The sequence below is a fragment of the Pholcus phalangioides genome, unplaced genomic scaffold (assembly GCF_987345545.1).
Source record: "Pholcus phalangioides strain wild (caught in Gottingen) unplaced genomic scaffold, Ppha-v1.0 ptg000005l_1, whole genome shotgun sequence".
In the NCBI taxonomy this organism is placed as follows: Eukaryota; Metazoa; Arthropoda; class Arachnida; order Araneae; family Pholcidae; genus Pholcus; species Pholcus phalangioides.
Window position 1 is genome coordinate 7,291,355 of NW_028301598.1, and position 21,941 is coordinate 7,313,295.

Consider the following 21,941-nt stretch of genomic DNA (forward strand, 5'->3'; position numbering starts at 1 on the left):
CAAGAGATCTATAGAACGTACCGTACCGTACATTATAAAAATTTGCATAATTTGTAAAATGTCTTAGATAAAATCCATTCAAACCATCATAATGGCATGGGTTTATTCATGGCCAAATAAAAATAATAAATTCAAGATTTCAACTTAAAACAAAATATCCTGATTTAGAACAAAATGGAAAAAGAAAATGGCATCTTGCAACCAGTTGTATAAAATAGAAAAATGAGTTATTCCGTTTCCATACATCCCATTCAATTAAACCGTAGGTATGGTCATCGTATTTGCTTCTAGATTTCTCTTGGATATAGTAACCAACCAGTTACTGTTATCAGAACCACTAGTCCCGATGTGATCACATTAAGCGGCGTGCTGTGTATAAATTTCAAACACGAAACGACATCTTTTCTTCTATGCTTGAAGAATAAACACTGGATTACTGGATGGGCCGGATTAGCACACAGTGGGATTATCAAGCTTCTACTGTATATGTAACAATTTTATATTGTATATTTGCAATATTTAATCATTTTCTGTCACCTTTTTTTTGCAATTTCTTTTTACAGGATCATCGAATTGTGTGGGAAAAATCCTGTAGGTATTAGCGACAACTTATTGCAAGCAGCTATCCCCTCCAGCAGCGTGAGTCAGAGAGTTGTGGTGCTGAACAGGTTGATATCACAGGTAGAGTGATCATTGCGATTAGTATACTCTTTTTAAATGGGTGCTTTTAAATTGGTTATCTAAACTAATTTATTGTTTCTTCCTCCACATTGTACTTGAAATTGCACTTGCTTGTAGTAACCAGAGACATATTTATAGGGCGGCAGAGGAGGGGAGGCTCACAAAGCATTAATGCTCAGGAAGGCAAATTTGAGGAATGGGTGGTCAAGAAAACTTAATAAAATGAGAGAAGAGAAGCAAATTTTTATTTTGCCCGTAGGTGTTGAAACCATAAATCTGCCTGTGCTTAGAGAATGAGAGACCAGGTCTGTGACTTGCCAAAAGAGTGACCTAGGGAGCAAGGGACCAGGCGGGTGAATGCCCGAGTGGCATGTTAGTAAGATGCTCATCTACCACCATGAAGGTTGCTGTCACTGTTCCAGGTTCCAACCTGAGGGAGGATATAGATAAGATAGTTCCCCCTAACGAGCTTGAGGCGACCACCAATAGACAGCACCTTCATTTCCAACTCATCTCATTAATGGCAGTGAATTGCAATATAGCGATATAACCAGAGTTGGGGTTCAGTGCTGTTGTGGTGGGTTGGTAAGACAGGGAGTTACAGATGGGAAGAGTTCAGGGTACATTAGTTCAAACCCACCCACCTGCAGAAAATAACACTTTTTGTGGTCGGCTGAAGTTGGTTTTCTGTGGTTCCCAACTTCAAGGCGCAAATGCGAGCCAATCTCCCCGTTAAAAAGTCTCACCACAGAGAGCAGCAGTCCTACAACGATAAATCATTCAATCATAACACTTCACTCATAGTTAGAAAAACTGGGGGCAGATGGCAGCACTACACATAACAAGCATTACAGAAAAGAAAAAAACTTCACATCAGGTTTCACTACATGTACATGCACATTCCCGCATTCATTCGTTGGGGGTTCCGCGGGGGGGGGGGGTGTGCACGTGTGGTGTAGCAGCAGTAGTAGGTAGGGCCTCCAAAAAAAATGGCTCGGGGATCCATTATGTTCTTAAGTCAGTCACCTTGTTGGGCAATTTGCCTGTTGTGGCGTTGTACTTGTACTGGTGAAGTAGTAGGTCGGTGAATGACCTAAAGGGTGAAGTAGAATGTGCGCATTCAAGAATATGAATGGCCAAAATAGTGAACTGGAGTAGCATTTTCTCAAGCTTTCTGAACCCAAGGACCAGTAAAATATCTGAAATAGGTGGACTACCAACTCACAATTCACCATATGTATTTTTTATTTGCACCTTTGGGAACATAATATCCGCAGCATACGATTAAAAAAAAGTTCTATCAATCAAAATTCGGTTTTCTAGTCTGCTTGTGGACCACCTATTGCATCATCATGGGTCAAGAGACCTAGAGAGTTGAGTGTCCAAAATAGTGATCTAGAGCAGTGGTTCTCAACCTTTGGAAGCCTGCGGCCCGGTTTCATTCATTTTTATAAGTGGAAGGCCCAGTCAAACACAGGATTAACGGGACATGAATGGGGGAAAAGAAAACGGCAGATCAGTCGCGGCCCGTTATGAATGATGTCACGGCCCGGCGGTTGAGAAACACTGATCTAGAGCATATGCAAACATGTAAATGACCAAAAGAGTGAGGAGACCAGATCGACTCCCAACCTAGAGAGTGAAAGATCAGGTCATTTAGCAACTTAGATAATGAGGGTTCAGGTCAGTTAGCGACCTAGAGCATGTGCAAACATGTGAGTGATCAAAACAGTATGCAAACTTAAGAATGACCCAATGAGTGAGGGACCAGGTCAAAATGAGTGACACAGAGAGCAAAGTACCTTGTCAGTGAGTGACCAAGAATAAAGCACAAGCATGTGTGTCACCAAAACAGTGACTTAGAGTCAGAGGTGGAGGCGAAGCTAGCTACAACCCAGGTCGACAAACTTTATGAATGAGTGGTCAAAAAAATTAAAGACTAGAATGAAAGAAAGGCGACAAAACCATGAATCCCTCTGTGGTAGTAATGGGGGGGGGGAAGATATTCCATGATCAGGATTGGGTGTCAAGTGGGAGACATCTAAAATTGGCTTCAAATTCCTTGTCCTGGAAATGAAGGATGGTGATATAGACTCAACGTTGCTATCAGGACTAACCATGTTTTCTTTTAAAATCTCGTCAATGAAAAGAGGTTCAATTTTGATGCCATCTTGTGAGCTGAAGTCATTTGTCCTGAAGCAACTGCTTTAACATGGGTGCAGTTGCTATCAATCTTCTTTGGAAGCTCATGCACTGCAGGGTAGGCTATGTTGACACTTTAGACAAAAGTCTGATAGCCCCATGGTTCTTTTGGGGAGAGAATATCGTGGATCCTTATCCAAAATATTATCTTCTATAAATTACTTATTGCTTCTATATCAGGGCTAGACAAACCACAAAAAATCTTGGCACCAGAACTATTTTTTACGCAAAGAAAGAGTTCTAAAATCATGCTTCTTTTGACTTTTTCAGGGCATATTGACCCTCTTTCATGCTGGCAGATATGCTGCTATAAATTCAAAACATTATTTATTATTCATTATTCTCACATAACTGATTTCAAAATGTTGAATTCGACTTTTTTTCGTACTTTTGTAAACAGGATTTTTTCCTCCTTTAACCTTTTAAGCGACAATTAGAAATCACTAAACCCTTCTTAAAACTGCTATATCTTTTTTAATTAAGTAGGTTTTCTTCTCTCCGATTTTCAACAGGTGCAAATGTAGGGGTGCAGGGAAAAGTTTTCTGTTGAGAAATTATTTTTACAAAATATAGACCTATGGTAAAATAATGTGGCATACCGATCTGAAGAAAGATTGCGATGCGTGAGACTGTTCGATAGAAAATGATTATGAGGTCATGCAGACTGACTTTATTTTTTGTATTCGATTCTTTTGTCAATATGCTAATTTTTACAGCGCGGTTGCAAAGTATATAAGAGAACTAATCCTGTATTTTTTTACTCACTTAATTTTTGTTTTTGTACTAGCGCTGGTCGTGTTATTCAACAAATAATTTTTAATTTTTTAACAATTTACAACTATTTAATTAATTTTTTTATTAATGAAATTTATGTTCTTAGTTTGAATAAAAAACCTTCTAAATATTAAAAATTATGGAGTCGTAGAGTGCTACATTTTCGCCTCACTGTTGACCCGGTTCACTGGTGACTATTCCCAAGCTAAAAAGCTACTGATACGCTGGATGTCCAGTCAAAAAGGGTGAGTTAAATTTCAATTTCGGGATCTCTTCGAGCAGGACTTGTTTGTCGCGATTTCTGTGCATTGCCATTTCTCACGAAAAAAAATTCGAATTAATAATTTTACTAACCAAATTTATGCCTAAGATTAGTCGAACTTAAATTTAACTAGATGCCAAATCAAGAAAACATGTCATCAAATGACAAATTAAAAACTATTTCGGATGTTGCTAGAGTAGCCTTTAGACCGCCACCATTCTGGGAATCCAATCTTGATTTATGGTTTGGTCAAATTGAATCCCAATTCTTTATATCCGGTATTACAGATGGTGAAATAAAATTTCGCTGCGTAATTTCAGCTTTAAACGTCCAAGTGCTTGTAACTGTATCGGATTTAATAATTCAACTACCTAAGAAGGATTTATACCTGACGTTGAAAAATCGCATCCTTAACGCTTATTCGCAGTCGGAAACAGCAAAACTAAAAATGTTACTTCAGGATTTACAGTTAGGATACCGGAAACCTTCTGTGCTTTTGCATGAAATGCAATCATTAGCTAACAATAAAGTTAGCGCCAAGGTTTTGAAATCTTTGTGGATGCAACGACTACCAATTTCTGTTCAACAAATTTTGTCGGTATCTGATTCTTCTTTGGAAAATTTGTCTAAACTTGCGAATAAGGTTTATGAGGTTAATTCTTGCGTTGTAGTCCAATCCGTATCGGGCATATCAGACCCGTCATCTAATATAAATTTGGAGGATTTGAAAGCCAAAATTTCTGAATTACGTCGGGAATTGCAACAGTCTAAACGACGATCTCGATCTTACGATAGGAAAAACAGTCATAGGAAAAGATCGAACAGGTCTTGGAGTCACGATCGTAGTATGTGTTGGTACCATCGCCGATTTGCTGAATGCGCTCACAAATGCGTGAAGCCGTGCAGTTTTCAGGAAAACTAGTTGGCTCGTCTGTGTCTGCGGCAGCAGATGAAAGCCGTCTTCATGGCTGCCTTTTCATTTTTGACCAAAATACAAAAATAAAATTTTTGGTCGATAGTGGCGCTGTAGTGAGTTGCTTACCTAAACATTTTGCAAAATGTAGGCAACCAAAGGAGCTAAAATTATACGCTGCAAACGGCTCATGTATCAAAACATACGGTATTCGATCAATTGAATTAAATTTTGGACTCTTTAGATATTTTCCTTGGAAATTCATAATTGCAGACGTACCTAGTCCTATAGTAGGTGCAGATTTTTTAGAACGTTATGGATTATTGCTAGACGTTAAAAATCAACGTTTGATTGCTGGTTTAACTTATTTATCCAAGAGAGGTGAAAAGTGCCTTGGACCTTCATTAGGCTTGACTCTTGTGTCCGCTGAAATGCCATACCACAAAATTCTTGTTGAATATCCTAACCTCTTACGTCCCAATTTGGGAAATTATCTGAAATGCCATTCTGTTACTCATCGCATTGAGACTCGAGGCTCACCTGTCCATTCAAAAGCACGACGCTTGTCTCCAGAAAAACTTTCCTTCCTCAAGAAAGAGTTTAAATTATTGATGGAACAAGGCATAATTCATGTTTCGAAAAGTGAGTGGTCGAGCCCCATGAATTTGCTCATGGTTTGGCAGGAAAAACTGTATTTTCAAAGATTGACCTGGCCTATCATCAAATCCCGTTGGAATCATCAGATATTCCTAAGACAGCTGTCATTACTCCCATTGGATTATTCGAATATACGAAAATGACTTTTGGGTTGAGAAACGCAGCTCAAACCTTTCAAAGGTTTATGGATCAGATTTTCCGCAATTTTGATTACGTCATACCCTATCTGGAGGATTTGTTGATAGCGTCAAAAGATGAGGAGTTCCACAAACAGGATATAAAAAATGTCCTGAAAAGGTTAGATGAATTTGGGTTGGTTATTAAAATAGAAAAATGTCAGTTCAGAAAGAAGGGGATATAGAATTCCTTGGATTTCTAGTAACTGCTAAGGGGCTTTCCCCAACTCATAGGAAAATTCAAGCCTTAAAAGAATTTCCATTACCTAAAACTGTTTTTTTATTTTTGCATTTTCCACGGCGATTACAGGGTGGTTGACATCGTTCGGGGAACTGGCGGGGAGTTCCGTGTCGTACCGATCTGAAGAAAGATTGGGATGCGTGAGACTGTTCGATAGAAAAGGATTATGACGTCATGCAGACTGACTTTATTTTTTGTATTAGATTCTTTTGTCAATATGCTAATTTTTACAGCGTGGTTGCAAAGTATATAAGAGAACTAATCCTGTATTTTTTCACTCACTTTGATTTTTGTTTTTGTAATAGCGCTGGTCGTGTTATTCAACAAATAATTTTTAACGTTTTAACAATTTACAACTATTTAATTAATTTTTTTATTAATGAAATTTATGTTCTTAGTTTGAATAAAAAACCTTCTAAATATTAAAAATTATGGAGTCGTAGAGTGCTGCATTTTCGCCTCAATAAATATAAAATATATGTCAATAGTAAAATAAGAGACTTTTATGGAGACAAGATATCTTGTCATTGCCACTTAAAAGGTAAAGCTAAAAACCTTTTTTATACAAAGTTTATGAGAAGTTGGAATGAAACTGTTTAATGTGTATCATGAATTGCCATACTTTTTACAAAGTATGGTTCGATAGATCCCTTGTGAAAGTCTTCCAGCCAAGGAACTGTGAATGTGGTCAATATGAAAGAAACTGTCCATGAACTGAGGAAAGGAACATTTTTTTTAACTTTATGCATGCTTTAACTATAGGAATTTCATTCGAAGAACAATGCTATATGCACATAGGTCATAACAGCTAATACCAATTGATTACAATATTGTAAATTTAGTGTATAGGCGGAGATAGACTTGAAAGTCTGGGGGAGGGGGACATGATGCTGATGTTAATTCATGTATGTGCATATACATTACATCAGTCAGCCCTATCTTTGCCGAGCCCCCTTCCTATCTCCATGACTGAGTATGGAAATGTTTGTCAAAAAAAACCTTCTGACCTCCTACATAGTCTTGTAGGTTGGTAACAGTAACTTATAATGGGGAAATAAGTCTGTGATTCTAATAAGCGGCATCTGCTGCATTTGTGAATATGGCAAAATTATGTTTATGCTACCAAAAAGTACAGTTTGCATGTTTCTCAAAATTAATTTTCAATTCTGTTTAGGGCAAGCTTGAAATTTTGAAGCAAGGAAAAGAGCTTTTGTACCGGCTGAAAGATCCAAGTACCGTCAGGTGAGGAGTAAAGAAGCCTGTCTTTTAGCTCTATTTTCCATGAAAATTGCCCATGGTGACAGACCAGAATTATGCTCAGTTTGAATGAATGAATGTAACTTGATGCCATCTGCTGTTTCTGGCATCAGTGCAAAACAAAAAAACAGCATTCCTAAAATCATGTGCTGAAACTTGCCTTTTGACTTCAGTCGAATCATCAGATGTGCCAAGTCATTATAAGTAGCATGGAAAGGTTGTGACCAAAAATATTTGAAACAATGTTAGGGACAGTCCATCCTCGTTTTTGAAGAATAGAAAAAACAATTGTGTTTTCACCAGAATCTGTGCTCTGTACCTATCAGTCAGTGATATTTTATATTAAAACATTTTTCTGTCATAAAAAATTCTCCTGTATGGATGTAACATCTATTGACCCATCACATCAGTTCAATCTGATTATTTTTACTTCTTTTTTTAAAATCTTTTAAAGTTTTTACATATTTTTTGCCCATCCTGTTTAATAATGACTCCTAACAAACTATCTTCTTCATCTTTAAATGTTACATAAAGTCTTTTACTTTGAACTGTAAGATTATATTATTAAATTCCTTTGCAGCAAATGTAAAGGATCTGATAATGAAGAAAAACTTGTTTATCAAATTGTGGAACGAGCAAAAAACAAAGGTATGTTATATATCGCACACTGGCAAGAATAATACCACAATTCAAAAAAACCTAAAATTGCAGAATAACAAAAATAAATTTCACTTTTTTTCCGTACAAAAGGCTGTTTACTAGAATGAAATTTTTTGCTGTTTAGCACCCAGTTTTGTAGTTACAGGAATGTCAATATTACTGACTTGTAAAGAAAAAAATTGCTTTGAATGTGGAGTTAACTCAAATTTGTGAATTTTTGAGGTGTGATGTTATTCTTGCCAGTGTGCGATATGTATTGTGTTGGTGTATGTAACCTTTTTTTCAATCTCTGAGGCACTAAGTCCTTGTTGTATAACCCTGTCTCAATTGACAGTTACACTGAGTGTGTGATGATAATATGACAAGAGAGGCACTTTATTGTGCAGGTTTAGAGGTCAGACCAATTTTTCCCATGTTATTTGCAGCTATTGGGAGGGCCAATGGCCCTATTCCACCCCTCCCCCCGAATCCACATCTGTTGAGTGGCCACTTTAGTATGACCACCTGACAGTTTTAAACAGGGCTTGACAAATCCCAGGTGTCAAGTCACCATAGTGACTAGAAAATCGGTATTGCAGCCTAAAATTTTCTAAATGTGATTGCTGATACAGTGTCCAAAGATGACAAACAATTTTCTGATTTCATAACAGTACGTTTTTAACATGGGAAGGAGATATGAAGCTCTAGAAAAGTAGAAAAAACATTACCTATGACTAGTTTTTCTTGAGCAAAAGACATGCTTGGTTCCGAAGAAATTTGTCTGGTGCCTAAATATTTTTTTGATTTATCAAACCCTGGTTTTAAGCAAATAAGCTACAGCATCACACTGTTTGGTAATTTTGGGCATGCAAATATAATACATACTCGAACTCACACTTTCCATTGCAGATTCGGTCACAAGTGTTCTTAGGGGACAGACAAAAAAAAGGACATTACAAAAGTTTTTTTATAAACCCTGTATCATAGAAAAGCAGCAAATGATTTGCAACTTTCCATAAATATTTAACTTTGTGCAATACTTGTATACATTTTCGTGAAAATAGCATGTATATTCACAGAGATATAAATGTTACTTATGAAAATTCTAATTTTCATCACATGTTCTTTGCTTATAACCTGCTAAGTTTTCAACCAATTTTCACGAAACATACAGAAAATGTGACACTATACATGAGACACTGTAAAAAACTTAAAAATTTACTATTCGATGAGATATGAGTATTTCAACTTGGCTGGTCTGATTAATAGAGCCAGTTAATTTATCAATTGTTAATCGTAGTTAAAAACTTGAGTTAATCGACTTTATCAATTCGATCATGTTTGTGTGAAAAATTTGTAATTTAATTCTATTTCTTCAACGAAACCAATTAGATGTCTTAAATTATGTACCTATGTATAACATTTTGGATCAAACTCTTCACCATGGTGAAAAACAAGTAGACTGAACGAAAACTGAAGATTTCTGAAAAAAGAAAGATAAAATTGAGTTTGATGGCAAAAGATAGCGCCAAAACTTATCTCCTGTATAAACAGTAGCTTTTTGCATATTTCAAAGAAGTATCAGATCCTCTACTCATGTGTTATATTTGGAAAGAGTTTCTATGTAGGAAAGCAAGCAACAGTATGATCGAAAGTAGTTTCAAAATCAGCTAACGTAAAATGATAGATTTTTAAAAAAAACATTGACAAGATCCAAGTGAAGAAATTCCAGGTTTTAATAAAATATGTTCAGCGTGTATGAAATTGCTTCCATCGGGCAGCCTTAATTTCTTAATCTGCGTATTTCTATATTTGTTTATATCGATCAAATAGGTGTGTGAAATGAATAAAAAATATTTTTATAGCATCAATTAATATGCAATATTAATCTATATATGTAAAACTGATTTTCTGTGTGTGTGTGGTCTCTATACAAATATACAATTTTAGATCTATTGTATTAAAATTTTGCATGTATACCAAACAGGACCTGACTTGAACAATAGGCTACTTTAAAAGTTTGTTAGAGCTGGGCAGATACCCGAAATAGGCAAAAAACTGTCAGGCAACTATTGTTTCTCGCCTCAACAATCACTTTCAGAATGTTTCCTTTGGTTACCGTGGTTCCCTAGCAATACGTTTCAGACATGTATATGCCTTTACAATGGTTTGTCACTTTTTCAATCCTCCCAGTAGTTGAAGAAAACCTGAGCAGCGCCAGGTATTATAGCTAGTTACTTATAAAATTAATATAATCGATTAATCAGTTGATTAGCTATTTAAAACTTAATTTAGTTCCCAGCTCTAATTTTGAGATTCCAATTAAGCATGCAGAGATAATGTCAATTTTATTTTTTTCTAATTTGGTTGCCAGGGAAAAAGTGCAATTTATATAAGGATTCAAGTTGAATGTCACGAAAATTCAGAAAAGTGTTGGCAATACAGTAAGCTATTACTACTACTTTACCGCACACCAACTTCGATCATATATTGTCATACTGCAGTAGAGTTGGGTGTGAAATGAAGGCGCCATCTATTGGTGGTCACCGGTAGGTAAAGCATTTTTTTCTGATGTTCTTCCCCGGATTCGACCCATGTACCTTGGTGGTAACCTTCATGGTGAAAGACAAGCATCTTACCATGGCACCACTTAGATAAAACACTAAGCTGTAATTTAAGTTACTTTGCTGAAAATAGGTGAATGAAAGGTTGGACTTTTTGCCACAGAGTTTACCCTGTTGCAGAGGTCTCGTCTAGCCCAGCTTCATGGCAGAGCCCAGAATAAAGTGCATACCTAACTGTGTGAGTGCTTATCTAGTGTTGGTCTGCTTTTTCAATGCTTTCATCTGTATTTCAAATTGTGAGTGTTAGTGTAATGATTTAATATCTGTACTGCTGTAGGCCTGTTGCTCTCTGTGGCGAGACTTTTTAATGGGGACATTGGCTGGTATTCGCGCCTTGAAGTTGGGAATCTCAAAAGATACATTTCGGCCAACCACCACTGTGGCATCTGTGCTGAAAGTAGCCAGGATTTTCCACAAATTGGTATTTTGATTATTTTCTGTCATTTCATTGTTTCCAGAATAAGTCTACAGTATTATGCAAATGAGCAAAGATGCATGTCAAATGCTATATACAAGAAAAGTTTAATACGCTAACCCCTCGGTGTGGGGGTACTCCCTGCAGCAGCAAGCATTTTCTATTGCTATGTTGCCATCATTTCAGTTGTACCTTGACGTCAGGAAAGATTCTGACGAGGAAGAATCAGGCATTAAATTCACGACACCTCTGAACATTTTTTGGTAGTTTAAGTGAGTATGTTATCGACCTACGTTGCCATGCCCCAGAACCCCTGATTATGATGATTTGGCGACTGAGTATTCCATAATAATAGATTTGTATATCTAGAGTTGCCAACTGCTACAGATTGTTCGTAGTTTTTACACTGCAATAAACTACAGAGCTATGGGAGACACTCTAAATATTACAGAAATTGGTTTAAAAAAAATTGTTCGATTGAGTTTCTTGCAGTGTTTTACTTATTTTTATTTATTTTTTTTAATTGCATCTATCTTTACCGTAATGGTGAAATCGTATACACATGTGAGAGAAATCAAGAGAAGACAAACTCGTAGCTTGTCTGTTTTGTCTGTGGGCGAAAGGCTATCTTTAAAGCAGCGTCTAAACCTGCCACTCTACTTGATGCCCAAACGTGCAAAAACCTGTTTTTTCATCAAAACCGCCCCATGCTGTGGGCTAAAAACGTTTTTGAGTGGCTCAATGCGGCAAGCTCAAACTCTGCTTTATTTGCATAGTGCACGGTCGAGCTCGGGTAACTTGTGTCAGAAAGAATGTTTCATCGTAGGTGCTGATATGAAGAAAATGGGGATGGGGTCTAGGGTTGCCAGACGTCCGTATATACAGCCCATAAGGGTGTAGGCAGGTTGACATTGCATTGAATATTCATGAATTATTAAGGGACTCAGCGACCTCGGAAAGTTGCTTCGGGAGAGGGGGGGGGCTATGTGGCCTGAACCTTTTAGGTTCCAGTGCCAATGAGGTGCTATATGTAATGAACTTTGAATTAAAATTTATAAAAATTAAATTTTTGAGTGTATTTCTTTTTGTACCATGATTATGTTGTCCTGGGGGGGGGGGTACCCCCCCCCCCTGTCAAAGCTGAACAATCATCACTACTGACGAGCTTTAAGCCAATGTTGGCATGTCTGTATATTTTTGCAGTGTTTGTCACTGACTGTGGTTTCAAGATTATGTGAAGCAGAGACATACACATGGAAGGAGAGGATTGCACATGGGGATTCTTTCCCTTACAGAGTTCCTACAACCTGGAAAATCGGGGGAAATTGTCAAGGAAATTTCTAAACACTCGAATTTCTTCAAGATATTGTAAAAAACTGTGGTTGAAAAAAGGATATATATATACACACAGTAAAACCTCCTCTAATGGCAATCTTCGAATAATGCCCACATTTTATTGGAACCAAACGTGTCCCATAGACTTAACATTACAAGTAACTTCCAAACAACGAATTCTGAGCAACGACCGCTTTGGATATGGAGTCGGAAAAAAAAATACATATATCACTATGAGAAAAATAATTTTCAAGCTGATTTTCAAGGGAGTTTTTTCCTTTCCCTGAATTTTATAGAGGTGGGGGGGATTATGTTTGCTTTTTTTTCCGGGGTACAAATGCTAGATGGGTATATTGGAGGCAGTGGAGAAGGAAAAGCAGTCACCAAGTGCTCTGTAGTTGCATTTAAAGATCACTTAAATGATCTGAAAATGTGTTGCAGTCCTCTTAATCGAAGTGGGAATGTGTCGCAGGTTATGTAAGTGATCTGGAGCAGTGCCCAAGTCACTTAAATGATTTGTGACTGAGGGTGATTGAAGTGATCTGAGAATGTGCTACTTAGTTGATTCTTACGGAATTAGGTTTGAGATCTCGGACCACATTGGAATGATCCCATGGCCACATTTGGCCCATGCGTCAGCGGTTTAGTATGTATGGTCTAGCTCCAGTTGATCTTGGGGTCGTAACAAAGAACTATTTGAGGTTGCTAAAGCACACCATTTTGGGTCATATCAGTTTTTCCTCGCCAAGTCGTTTCTGTTGTGTTCTACCTTCACACTCCAAGCCTAAATTTTAGGATGCCAAATTAGCACAGTAGATGGATGAATTATTATAATATCAATATAATCACATAATAGTATATATTAGAATATAATTAATTATATAATTATCGTAATCAATTACAGAATAAATATTTTGCATGTTATATAGATCACAAATTTTAGTTATTATTTTTCAGAAAAAAAAAACTTCCTCAATAATGGCCTCCTCCAAATAGCAGCCACATTTTCACGTTCTTGTTAATGGCCGTTGTTGGGAGATTTTACTGTAATATATATATAGTTAGATAAAAATACAAAAGAAATGAAGATAAAAAATGAAGTGGTACAGAAAAAGTATGCAATTACGCATAGCTACCTTTCAGAAACGCCTACACTTTTCTAATCATTCATGGTTTTCCTCCTGATGAAGAGATGATATACCAGGTGTACAAATATGAAATGCCGTTAAATTCGGAAGAATGATGAAAAATGCTTTATTCAAAGTATGCTCCATTGCTTGTTATACATTTCCCCCATCTTTCCTGAAATTTGTGAATACCACGCCAGTAAAAATCTTCCCCTTTTGCTGCGAACCATTCATCGAGCTATTTTTTCATATCTTCGTACAGACCAAAGCGTTGCTCAGAAAGTGTGTGATCCATCAATGCAAACAAGTGGTAATCGGAAGGAGCCAAGTCTGGTGAGTAATCCGCATAGGGTAGAACTTCCAGCTGAGTGCTTCCAACGTGCCGTGAACCGCTTTTGCTGTATGTGATGGAGCATTGCACATTGACCATTGAACATTGTCAAGGAGCATTTCACGTTGTCATGGGGCATTGTGATTGGAAACAGCTTGTTGACTAACGCCCAATTGCTCTGCGAGTTGTTTTTGTGTTTGTGTAGTATCATCTTCGTCCAGCAATGCTTCCAATTCCACATCTTTTTTTTTTGGCGGTTTTCCATGTTCCTTGTCTGCAACATCGAAGTCGCCACTTCTGCAAAACCGAAACCATCATTCACACGTATCTTGCGATGGAGCATGTTCACCATAAGCTTCTCGAAGTAATCGGTATGATTCAGCAGCTGTTTTCTTCAAATGAAAACAAAAAAATTAATGCTGTCCGCGAATGCTCTTTGTTCAGTATAACTTTCGACATATTGAATACAACACTATGCACACACTTTTCCAATTTATCACTCTTGTGCATCTGACACTTGATGACACAACAAAATGGCGCAGTGTCAAATCTTTATAGCACAAACTGCATTGGTGCACCATCTGTTTTCTGAAATCTGCATTTCATACTTGTACACCTGGTATATAAATATATATATATATATATATAGGAGAAAGTAGCCAAATTTGGACCACCTCTTGTTCTCAAAAATAGGAATTCATTAGTACATTTACTTTATACCAGAGAATAAGGCTACTGAAGAAGTTTGCATACAACATTTTTTGATATTTCCAGTTGCATTTTGTCGTGGTTTGATTACATATTGTCTTTATTACAGCTATTTGTTATTATTTTTCATCACCTTTTTGTAAGGCTTAAAAACTTTATTCGGAGGAAAGTGGTGTTTTGTTATTTACAGTATATTTCTTAACCCTTTGATTGTATTTTTAGTACTAAGCAATTAAAATATATCTTTATGGTCATTTGTAATGAGCTGCTATTTGCACAAAATGGCAATGTTTCTTAAATTGGACCAGTCAATGTTGCCCTATTCTGACCTATCCAATTTAGGGATCTAAACTCGTGTCATCTGATTTTTTTTTTAATACATACTATTATAATTGTATTCTAATGCGAATGAGAGGTTTCAGTGAATAAAGGATGGCATAATTCTTTAACCTTTTAGAAAAATTAGTGAACAAACACGTACTAAACGGTTCATGAGTATTTAACATTGATGAGAATGGTTACACCACAGTCCAGAGGATAATGAGCACAAATGGAAAGCACCAGATTGGCTCAGCTACCAGTAGAAAGTGAGGTGTGAATACCACGATTGTATAACAGCGGAAGCTCAGGAAATTTTTGTGAAATCCCTTCAAACTGTTTCATTTCTACCTCAGGCTCCTTTTGAAGCCACAAAAAGCAAGAAGATACTATGGGGCTAACAAGCACTTCATTCAAAGAGCAGCTGCAGCAAAACAAATACAAAAGAAGTAAACGTAAGAAGCTGATTTGTAAAAACAAGAGGAACATAAACGTAAAGAAAATAAAAAAGGCAATCATTGATCATAATACATTGATCATATTTGTCAAAACACAAACTTTAAAGATATTGATTTTAAACTTATTTAACAACTGGTCCAATTTGAGAAATTAGGAGTCCAAATTAGAAAACTAGTTTCCTAAGTTGAACCAATTTCACTTTTTTTGGTTTTCATGATACCATTCAAATGATATAAAGTTTTTATAACCATAATTTTAAACATAAATATAGTACCTAACACCCTATTCAGTTTGGTGATTTTTTTGGTGAATAGTATGATTGCAATTTAGCAAAATGTATGAAGTGGTCTAATTTAGGCAGCTTTCTCCTCTCTCTCTCTCTCTCTCTCTCTATATATATATATAGAGAGAGAGATATATATATATATATATATTTTTTTTTTTTTTTTCCCCCATGCACACATACATCTTCACACTCACTTTTATTTATTTTGTTTAGTTTCTTTTACATATTTACAATACCATGTTTCTTTTTACAGCTGTTTTTTCATCCATTCTTGTTTACTTTCCTTTGTAAAATCAGGATACCAGATTTTTAAATGATGGAGTGTGTTGGAAGAAAAGGGAGGTTTATGAGAATCACTGAATACATTCAATGCCAAGTAATTAATATCAAAGCGAGTTTTTTAAACAATAGATTTTTTTTTACATTTCGAACATACTTTATCAGAAATTTGATAAAAATCAAACATTCACACTTTATTTCACAAATTTAAAAATCGTGCTGATATGAGATACATGCAATTCATTAATCTAAATATATAAAATTGATTTTCTGTGTGTGTATGTTCTCTTTACAAATCTACAATTTTAGATTGATTGTTGCCAAATTTCGCACATATATGAAACAGGGCCTGGACTGAACAATAGGCTACTTTAAACGTTTGCCAGAGCAGGGCAAATACCCAAAAGGGGCGAAACACTGTCGGACAACATTGGTTCCTGGACCTCAACAATAACTTTTGGAATGTTTACTTTGTTTACCGCGTATTTTATCCGAGTTGAGACTGATTGAAGACATGTGATGTTATTATATACTATTTATTAATAAAAACATATTGAGTACTAACTGGATTAATAAATAATGTATAGATTATTAACATATAACATATTAACATATAACATATTAACATATAACATATTAACATATAACATATTAACATATAACATATTAACATATAACATATTAACATATTAACATATAACATATTAACATATAACATATTAACATATATTAATATATAAACAAAGACATAACGCAGCAATGTGACCGGGCATTAACACAGGACGTAAACACATAAACTGGACGATCTTGACTACTGTTTTTACATCTTGTGGTTTCAGACATGTATATGCTTTTATAATGGTTTGTCACTTTTTCAATCCTCCAACAAATTGAAGAAAACCTGGGCAGCACCGGGTATTATAGCTAGTTTCACTACTTTTTTTTTCACCAGTTGAGCCAGATTTTTCGTTGTTGGTAATGTCATCACCTTTTACCTTTTTTTTTATTTCACAAGGTCAGGAAAATAATTTTCCAAAGCAGCCTTTTTACTTATTGAACTATCATTAGCTATTAAGCAGATAGGTGTTTTTGATTTCGTGAAATCCACAATCTCATTTGCAAGCTATTCTCTCCATAAATGTTTGATTTTGCATTTGTTTCACAGGGTTCTCAGTATTTCATCGGTCCTCGGTTTTATTCATAACTTTTTTCTTTGTCCAATTGACTAGAAAATTTTGCAATTTTAGAGTATTTCACAAACTTTTTAAAAAAATCTCACTGTATGCCGGGGCAGAGCTAGAGGGGCGCCTAATCCACATTTGAACTGCTCCTTCTGCATTACACGGGGGCGATAAAATGTGTACTTGCCTTAGCCGATAAAGTATCTGGTTACTGCCCTGCTCAATCTAGTCTTGCACATTTAATCGAGGAATATAAAAATACTTTGTATTTGTATGCATATCTCAATTTAACTAATAAAATTACTTTATAGTTTCAAATTTAGAAGCTATAGTAGTATAGCTACGAGAATGAATATCAAATCAAGAATGTGCAGTAGGAAAAAACCCTGAAGCTTGACTTATCTGAATGAAGTTAATAAAACAGATAGGACCTTAAGATGCAGAGAAAGGTTCAAGAGAAATGTTACAAGGTTCAAGTCAGCCACTTCAATCAATTATTAATACATATATTTTATCCTAGAATACTAACGCTACATCTCGGAAACGTAGACATATAGGTAGTTAACATGGAATTTTTATTTTATACAAATACAACGGCACAACAGGCAAATTGCCCAACGAGGTGGCTGACTTAAGAACATCATGGATCCCCGAGCCATTTTTTTCGAGGCCCTACCTACTACTCTGCTACACCACACATGCACCCCCCCCCCCGACATGCGGGAATGTGCGTGTACGTGTAGTGAAACCTGATGTGAAGTTTTTTGTTTCTCTGTAATTCTTGTCATGTGTAGTGCTGCCATCTGCCACCAGTTTTTCTAACTATGAGTGAAGTGTTATGATTGAATGATTTATCGTTGTAGGACTGTTGCTCTCTGTGGCGAGACTTTTTAACGGGGAGATCAGCTCGCATTTGCGCCTTGAAGTTGGGAACCACAGAAAACCAACTTCAGCCGACCACCACTGTGGGGTTCGAACCTGGATCCTCACATCGCGAGTCCATCACTATAACCACTCGACCACCACAGCGGCAATTTAGTTAATATCCTAGGGTTGAGAACTGAATATTTTTCAAATTGATACAGTATTATACCTCCCAAAAATTGCATGTCATACAATAATACTCATTTAATAATTACTCATACAATAATACTTATTGAATATTTAAAAATTACCTGCTAACCATTAACCGTGATATACTTTAATGCTTTATTTGTGGCAACACATGTTTTATTTACTTTCGTTGTTTTGCGTTCGTTCAGTTCGGACGGCTTATTTTTGTGTATCCATTAAACTTCAATTCGTTTCTCTGCTCACTCGTACTTTAATAATTTGAATAGGTTATGGGCCCAGTGACCCTCCACTTCGTAGTGAGTCTGTTTAATGGTCGTATGTCTACGGTTGCGGAATTTTGACTTCGGAAACGAAATTTAGTATCTGTTTACTGTTCGAGCTTAAGTTTCCAATTCAAGTGGGAAAATGGAGAAGCTTCATTCCATCGATAAGTTGGAAGGTATACAGAACTGGACAAGCTGGAAATTCGATGTGGAACTACAGCTGACTATCCAAAAAGTGATGCCGGTCGTTTCGGGACAAGTCACGTATCCTGCTTCGTTGGATGAAAACGCAACCGAGCCTGAACGCATGAAGTTTGCCGCTGATGTCAAAGCGTTTGAGGAGGCTGATGCTATTGCACGATATATAATCGGGTCGAGTGTTCGTGGTGAGTCAAAGCAGCATATTCTTACCTGCAAATCTGGCAGAGATATGTGGAATGCATTGCACACTGTATACGAACAGAAAAATGAAAGACGCTTGGACTTACTGTATTCGCAGCTATTTAACTACACCAAGGATCCAGCTGACAGTATCGCCTCCCATGTATCAAAACTGCGACGAATTTGGCAAGATTTGCAAGAGGAGCTCAAAGAAGAAAATGTAAGTCTTCCTGTTTCAATGTTGCTGAATAGGATACTCAATACTCTTCCGAGTGAGTACCTGGAGTTCCAAAACGCTTGGGAATCAGTTCCGCATAACGAAAGAAGTGTAGCGACTTTGACTGAACGTCTCAGGCTTCACGAACAGAGACTTGAAGAACAGAGATCTAGCAGTTCCGAACCGGGCACTGTAGCATTTATTGCAAAAAATGCTAGTTCGACGGCTAAGAAAAAGCTCGAAACTTCGAAAACTCAAAAGCCGAAGAAGAAAATTGTGAAGTGCTATTCCTGCGGGAAAGTCGGTCATATCAAAAAGAACTGCCGTTCAAATAAAGATTATTATGAAACTTCTGACCAGAGTTCTCAGGGACAAGCATTTATGTCTGTCACAGATGTTAACAAGGACTGTTGGATAATTGATTCGGGGGCTTCTCATCACATATCGACTCGTTCGGATTTCTTCTCTTCGTATGTTCCTTTTGATGATCCAAAACCGCTTCGTCTCGGTGATGGAACTTTCATGTATGCTGAAGGATACGGCACGATTGATGTGGAAATGCTGGTATGTGGGAAGTGGAAACCAGGTCAATTGAAAAATGCTTGGTATGTCCCTAAATCTGACCAGAATCTGTTCTCATCGGGATCTGCTCTGAATCATGGTCTCATCGAAGTTGCTTCACAAAGCACAAGAGAGTTCCGAAATGGGAAGCAGACTGTTGCTGTTGGAATTCGTCAACTCAGTGGTGTGTACAAGCTTTTGATGCGTGTCATAATTTCTAAAGCTTGTCTTGCTGTGAAAAATTCTGATATTCAACTGTGGCATGAGCGACTAGGTCACCAGAACAATCAACATGTACAGAAATTCCTCAAAAGTAAAGGTATGGACATTCAGTTCAGTCGAAATTTTTGTGAGGCATGTGCATATGGTAAAATGCATAGACTCAGTTTCGGTACCCGAACAACGAGGCCAACTACAGTTGGTGAACTAATCCATGCAGATGTCTGTGGGCCGATGCCTGAAAAATCGTTGGGTGGAAGCAGATATTATGTTGTATTCAAGGATGACTTCTCGAGGTACAGATCGGTATACTTCTTGAAGGCAAAGTCTGAAGTTCCTTCAAAGGTGAAGCATTTTCTTGCTGAAGTACGAACTCGAGGTCATACTGTTAAAGAGCTACTAACTGATGGTGGTTCAGAGTTCAAGAATTCCGAAGTTGAATCCACTGTAAAAGAAATTGGATTGATTCACCGAAACTCAATGCCATACACACCAGAGCAAAATGGAGCAATTGAGAGGGAAAATCGGATTCTTGTGGAAGCCGCCAGGACTATGCTACACGCCAAGGAATTGCCAGAAAAGCTATGGGCAGAAGCTGTTAATACCGCAGCCTATGTTATCAACCGAACTGGACCGAGTAGTGTTGAAGAAAAATCTCCTTATGAACTGTGGTATAACAAAGAGTCGCCATTCAATCATTTACGTGTGTTTGGTGCTGAATGTTTTGTGCATGTTCCAAAACAGAAAAGAAAAAAGTTTGATAAGAAAGCTCAGAAAGGATATTTTGTTGGGTATTGTGGCGATAAAGATGGCTACAGGGTATGGATACCCAGTAAAGATGAAATAGTGCTTTCGAGGGACGTTGTGTTCAAGAATGAAATCACGAGCAAGCAAATTTTCATCAACAATCCAGAGTTTACCGAAAAAGTTACCGAAGAGACAGATGGTTCCAAGCAAGTTGAATCACTTCTGTCACAGCCAGACACAGATACGTATAATTTACGAGACAGGTCGAAGCTGAAGAAGCCATCCAAGTTTGATGATTATGTTATGCTGGCAGAATGTGATGAACCAGTCACTTACACAGAAGCAATGTCATCAAAGGATTCAAGTCATTGGCAAGCTGCTTTACAAGAAGAGATGAATTCTCTAATTGAAAACAAGACATGGAAGCTGGTGGATTTGCCAAGTGATAGAAAAGCCATAGGAAGTCGATGGGTGTTCAAAGCTAAGAAAAATGCAGATGGTGCAGTGACAAGATATAAGGCACGTCTGGTCGCTAAAGGATTTGGACAGATACCTGGTGTAGATTACACTGAAACGTTCAGTCCAGTTGTTCGCTGGGATACTGTGAGAACGATGTTAAGCGTGGCTGCTAAGAAGAAATTAAAGGTTGCTCAGTTTGACATCAAAACAGCATTTCTTCATGGAGAACTAAAAGAAGAAATCTACATGAACCAGCCAGAAGGTTTCGAGAATGGTTCAAATCAGGTCTGCAAATTGATGAAGAGCATCTATGGACTGAAACAGTCCCCCAGGTGCTGGAATGAAAAATTCAGCAAATTTCTAGGAAATCATGGCTTAAAATCTTCAAGTTCAGATCCATGCTTGTTTGCTAATGCAGAGAAAACCTTTTTTCTTATCCTTTATGTGGATGATGGTCTGATATTTTCCAAGGACTTGAAAATGCTAAATATATTTCTTGACCAACTCAGATCTAAATTTGCAGTTGTAATAGATAATGCCAAGTACTTTTTGGGTATGCAAATTAATTATTTGGATGATGGATCGATTTTCATCCATCAGGAATCTTATTGCAGACGAACCTTAGCCCGTTTCAATATGACAGATGCAAATCCGGTAGGCACACCTATTGAAAAGTGTTGTTTAACAGCAGAGATGTCTGCTGCTCCAGCCCTTGATGTTCCTTACAGAGAGGCTATTGGGAGCCTCATGTTTCTAGCTACGGTCACTCGACCTGATATAGCTTACACGCTTGGTATGCTCTCTCGGGTATTAGACAAACCTCAAGAGTGTCATTGGAATGTTGTGAAAAGGACATTGAAATACCTAAAGGGTACAGTGAATTGGGGTATTTTGTACTCATCTGATTCCAAAGCTGGTGCTTTAGAAGCATTCAGTGATTCAGATTACGCAGGGGATCCTGTGTCAAGGAGATCAACCTCAGGCATGGTGTTTTTGTGCAGCAGTGGCGCAATAACATGGAAGAGTCAACGTCAGAAATGCCTAGCTCTATCTACAACTGAAGCTGAATTTGTGGCGGCGAGTCAAGCTGCAAAAGAAATAGTATGGCTTCATTACTTGTTTCAAGAACTTGGCATTTCAAGTGGTGTTCCTTTA

At 37.1% G+C, this 21,941-nt stretch overlaps 1 protein-coding gene across 2 annotated transcripts in view; it reads left to right on the forward strand.

Annotated features, from left to right (window-relative positions):
* Nucleotides 1–21,941, forward strand: part of LOC149085819 (DNA-directed RNA polymerase III subunit RPC6-like) — a 51,335-nt gene that overhangs the window by 3,687 nt on the left and 25,707 nt on the right. For both annotated transcript variants that reach the window (XM_089232254.1, XM_089232253.1), the window contains exons 2-4: nucleotides 564–681; nucleotides 7,081–7,148; nucleotides 7,744–7,811. In XM_089232254.1, coding sequence (XP_089088380.1) covers nucleotides 564–681; nucleotides 7,081–7,148; nucleotides 7,744–7,811 — 254 coding nt within the window. The remainder of the gene's footprint in view (nucleotides 1–563; nucleotides 682–7,080; nucleotides 7,149–7,743; nucleotides 7,812–21,941) is intronic.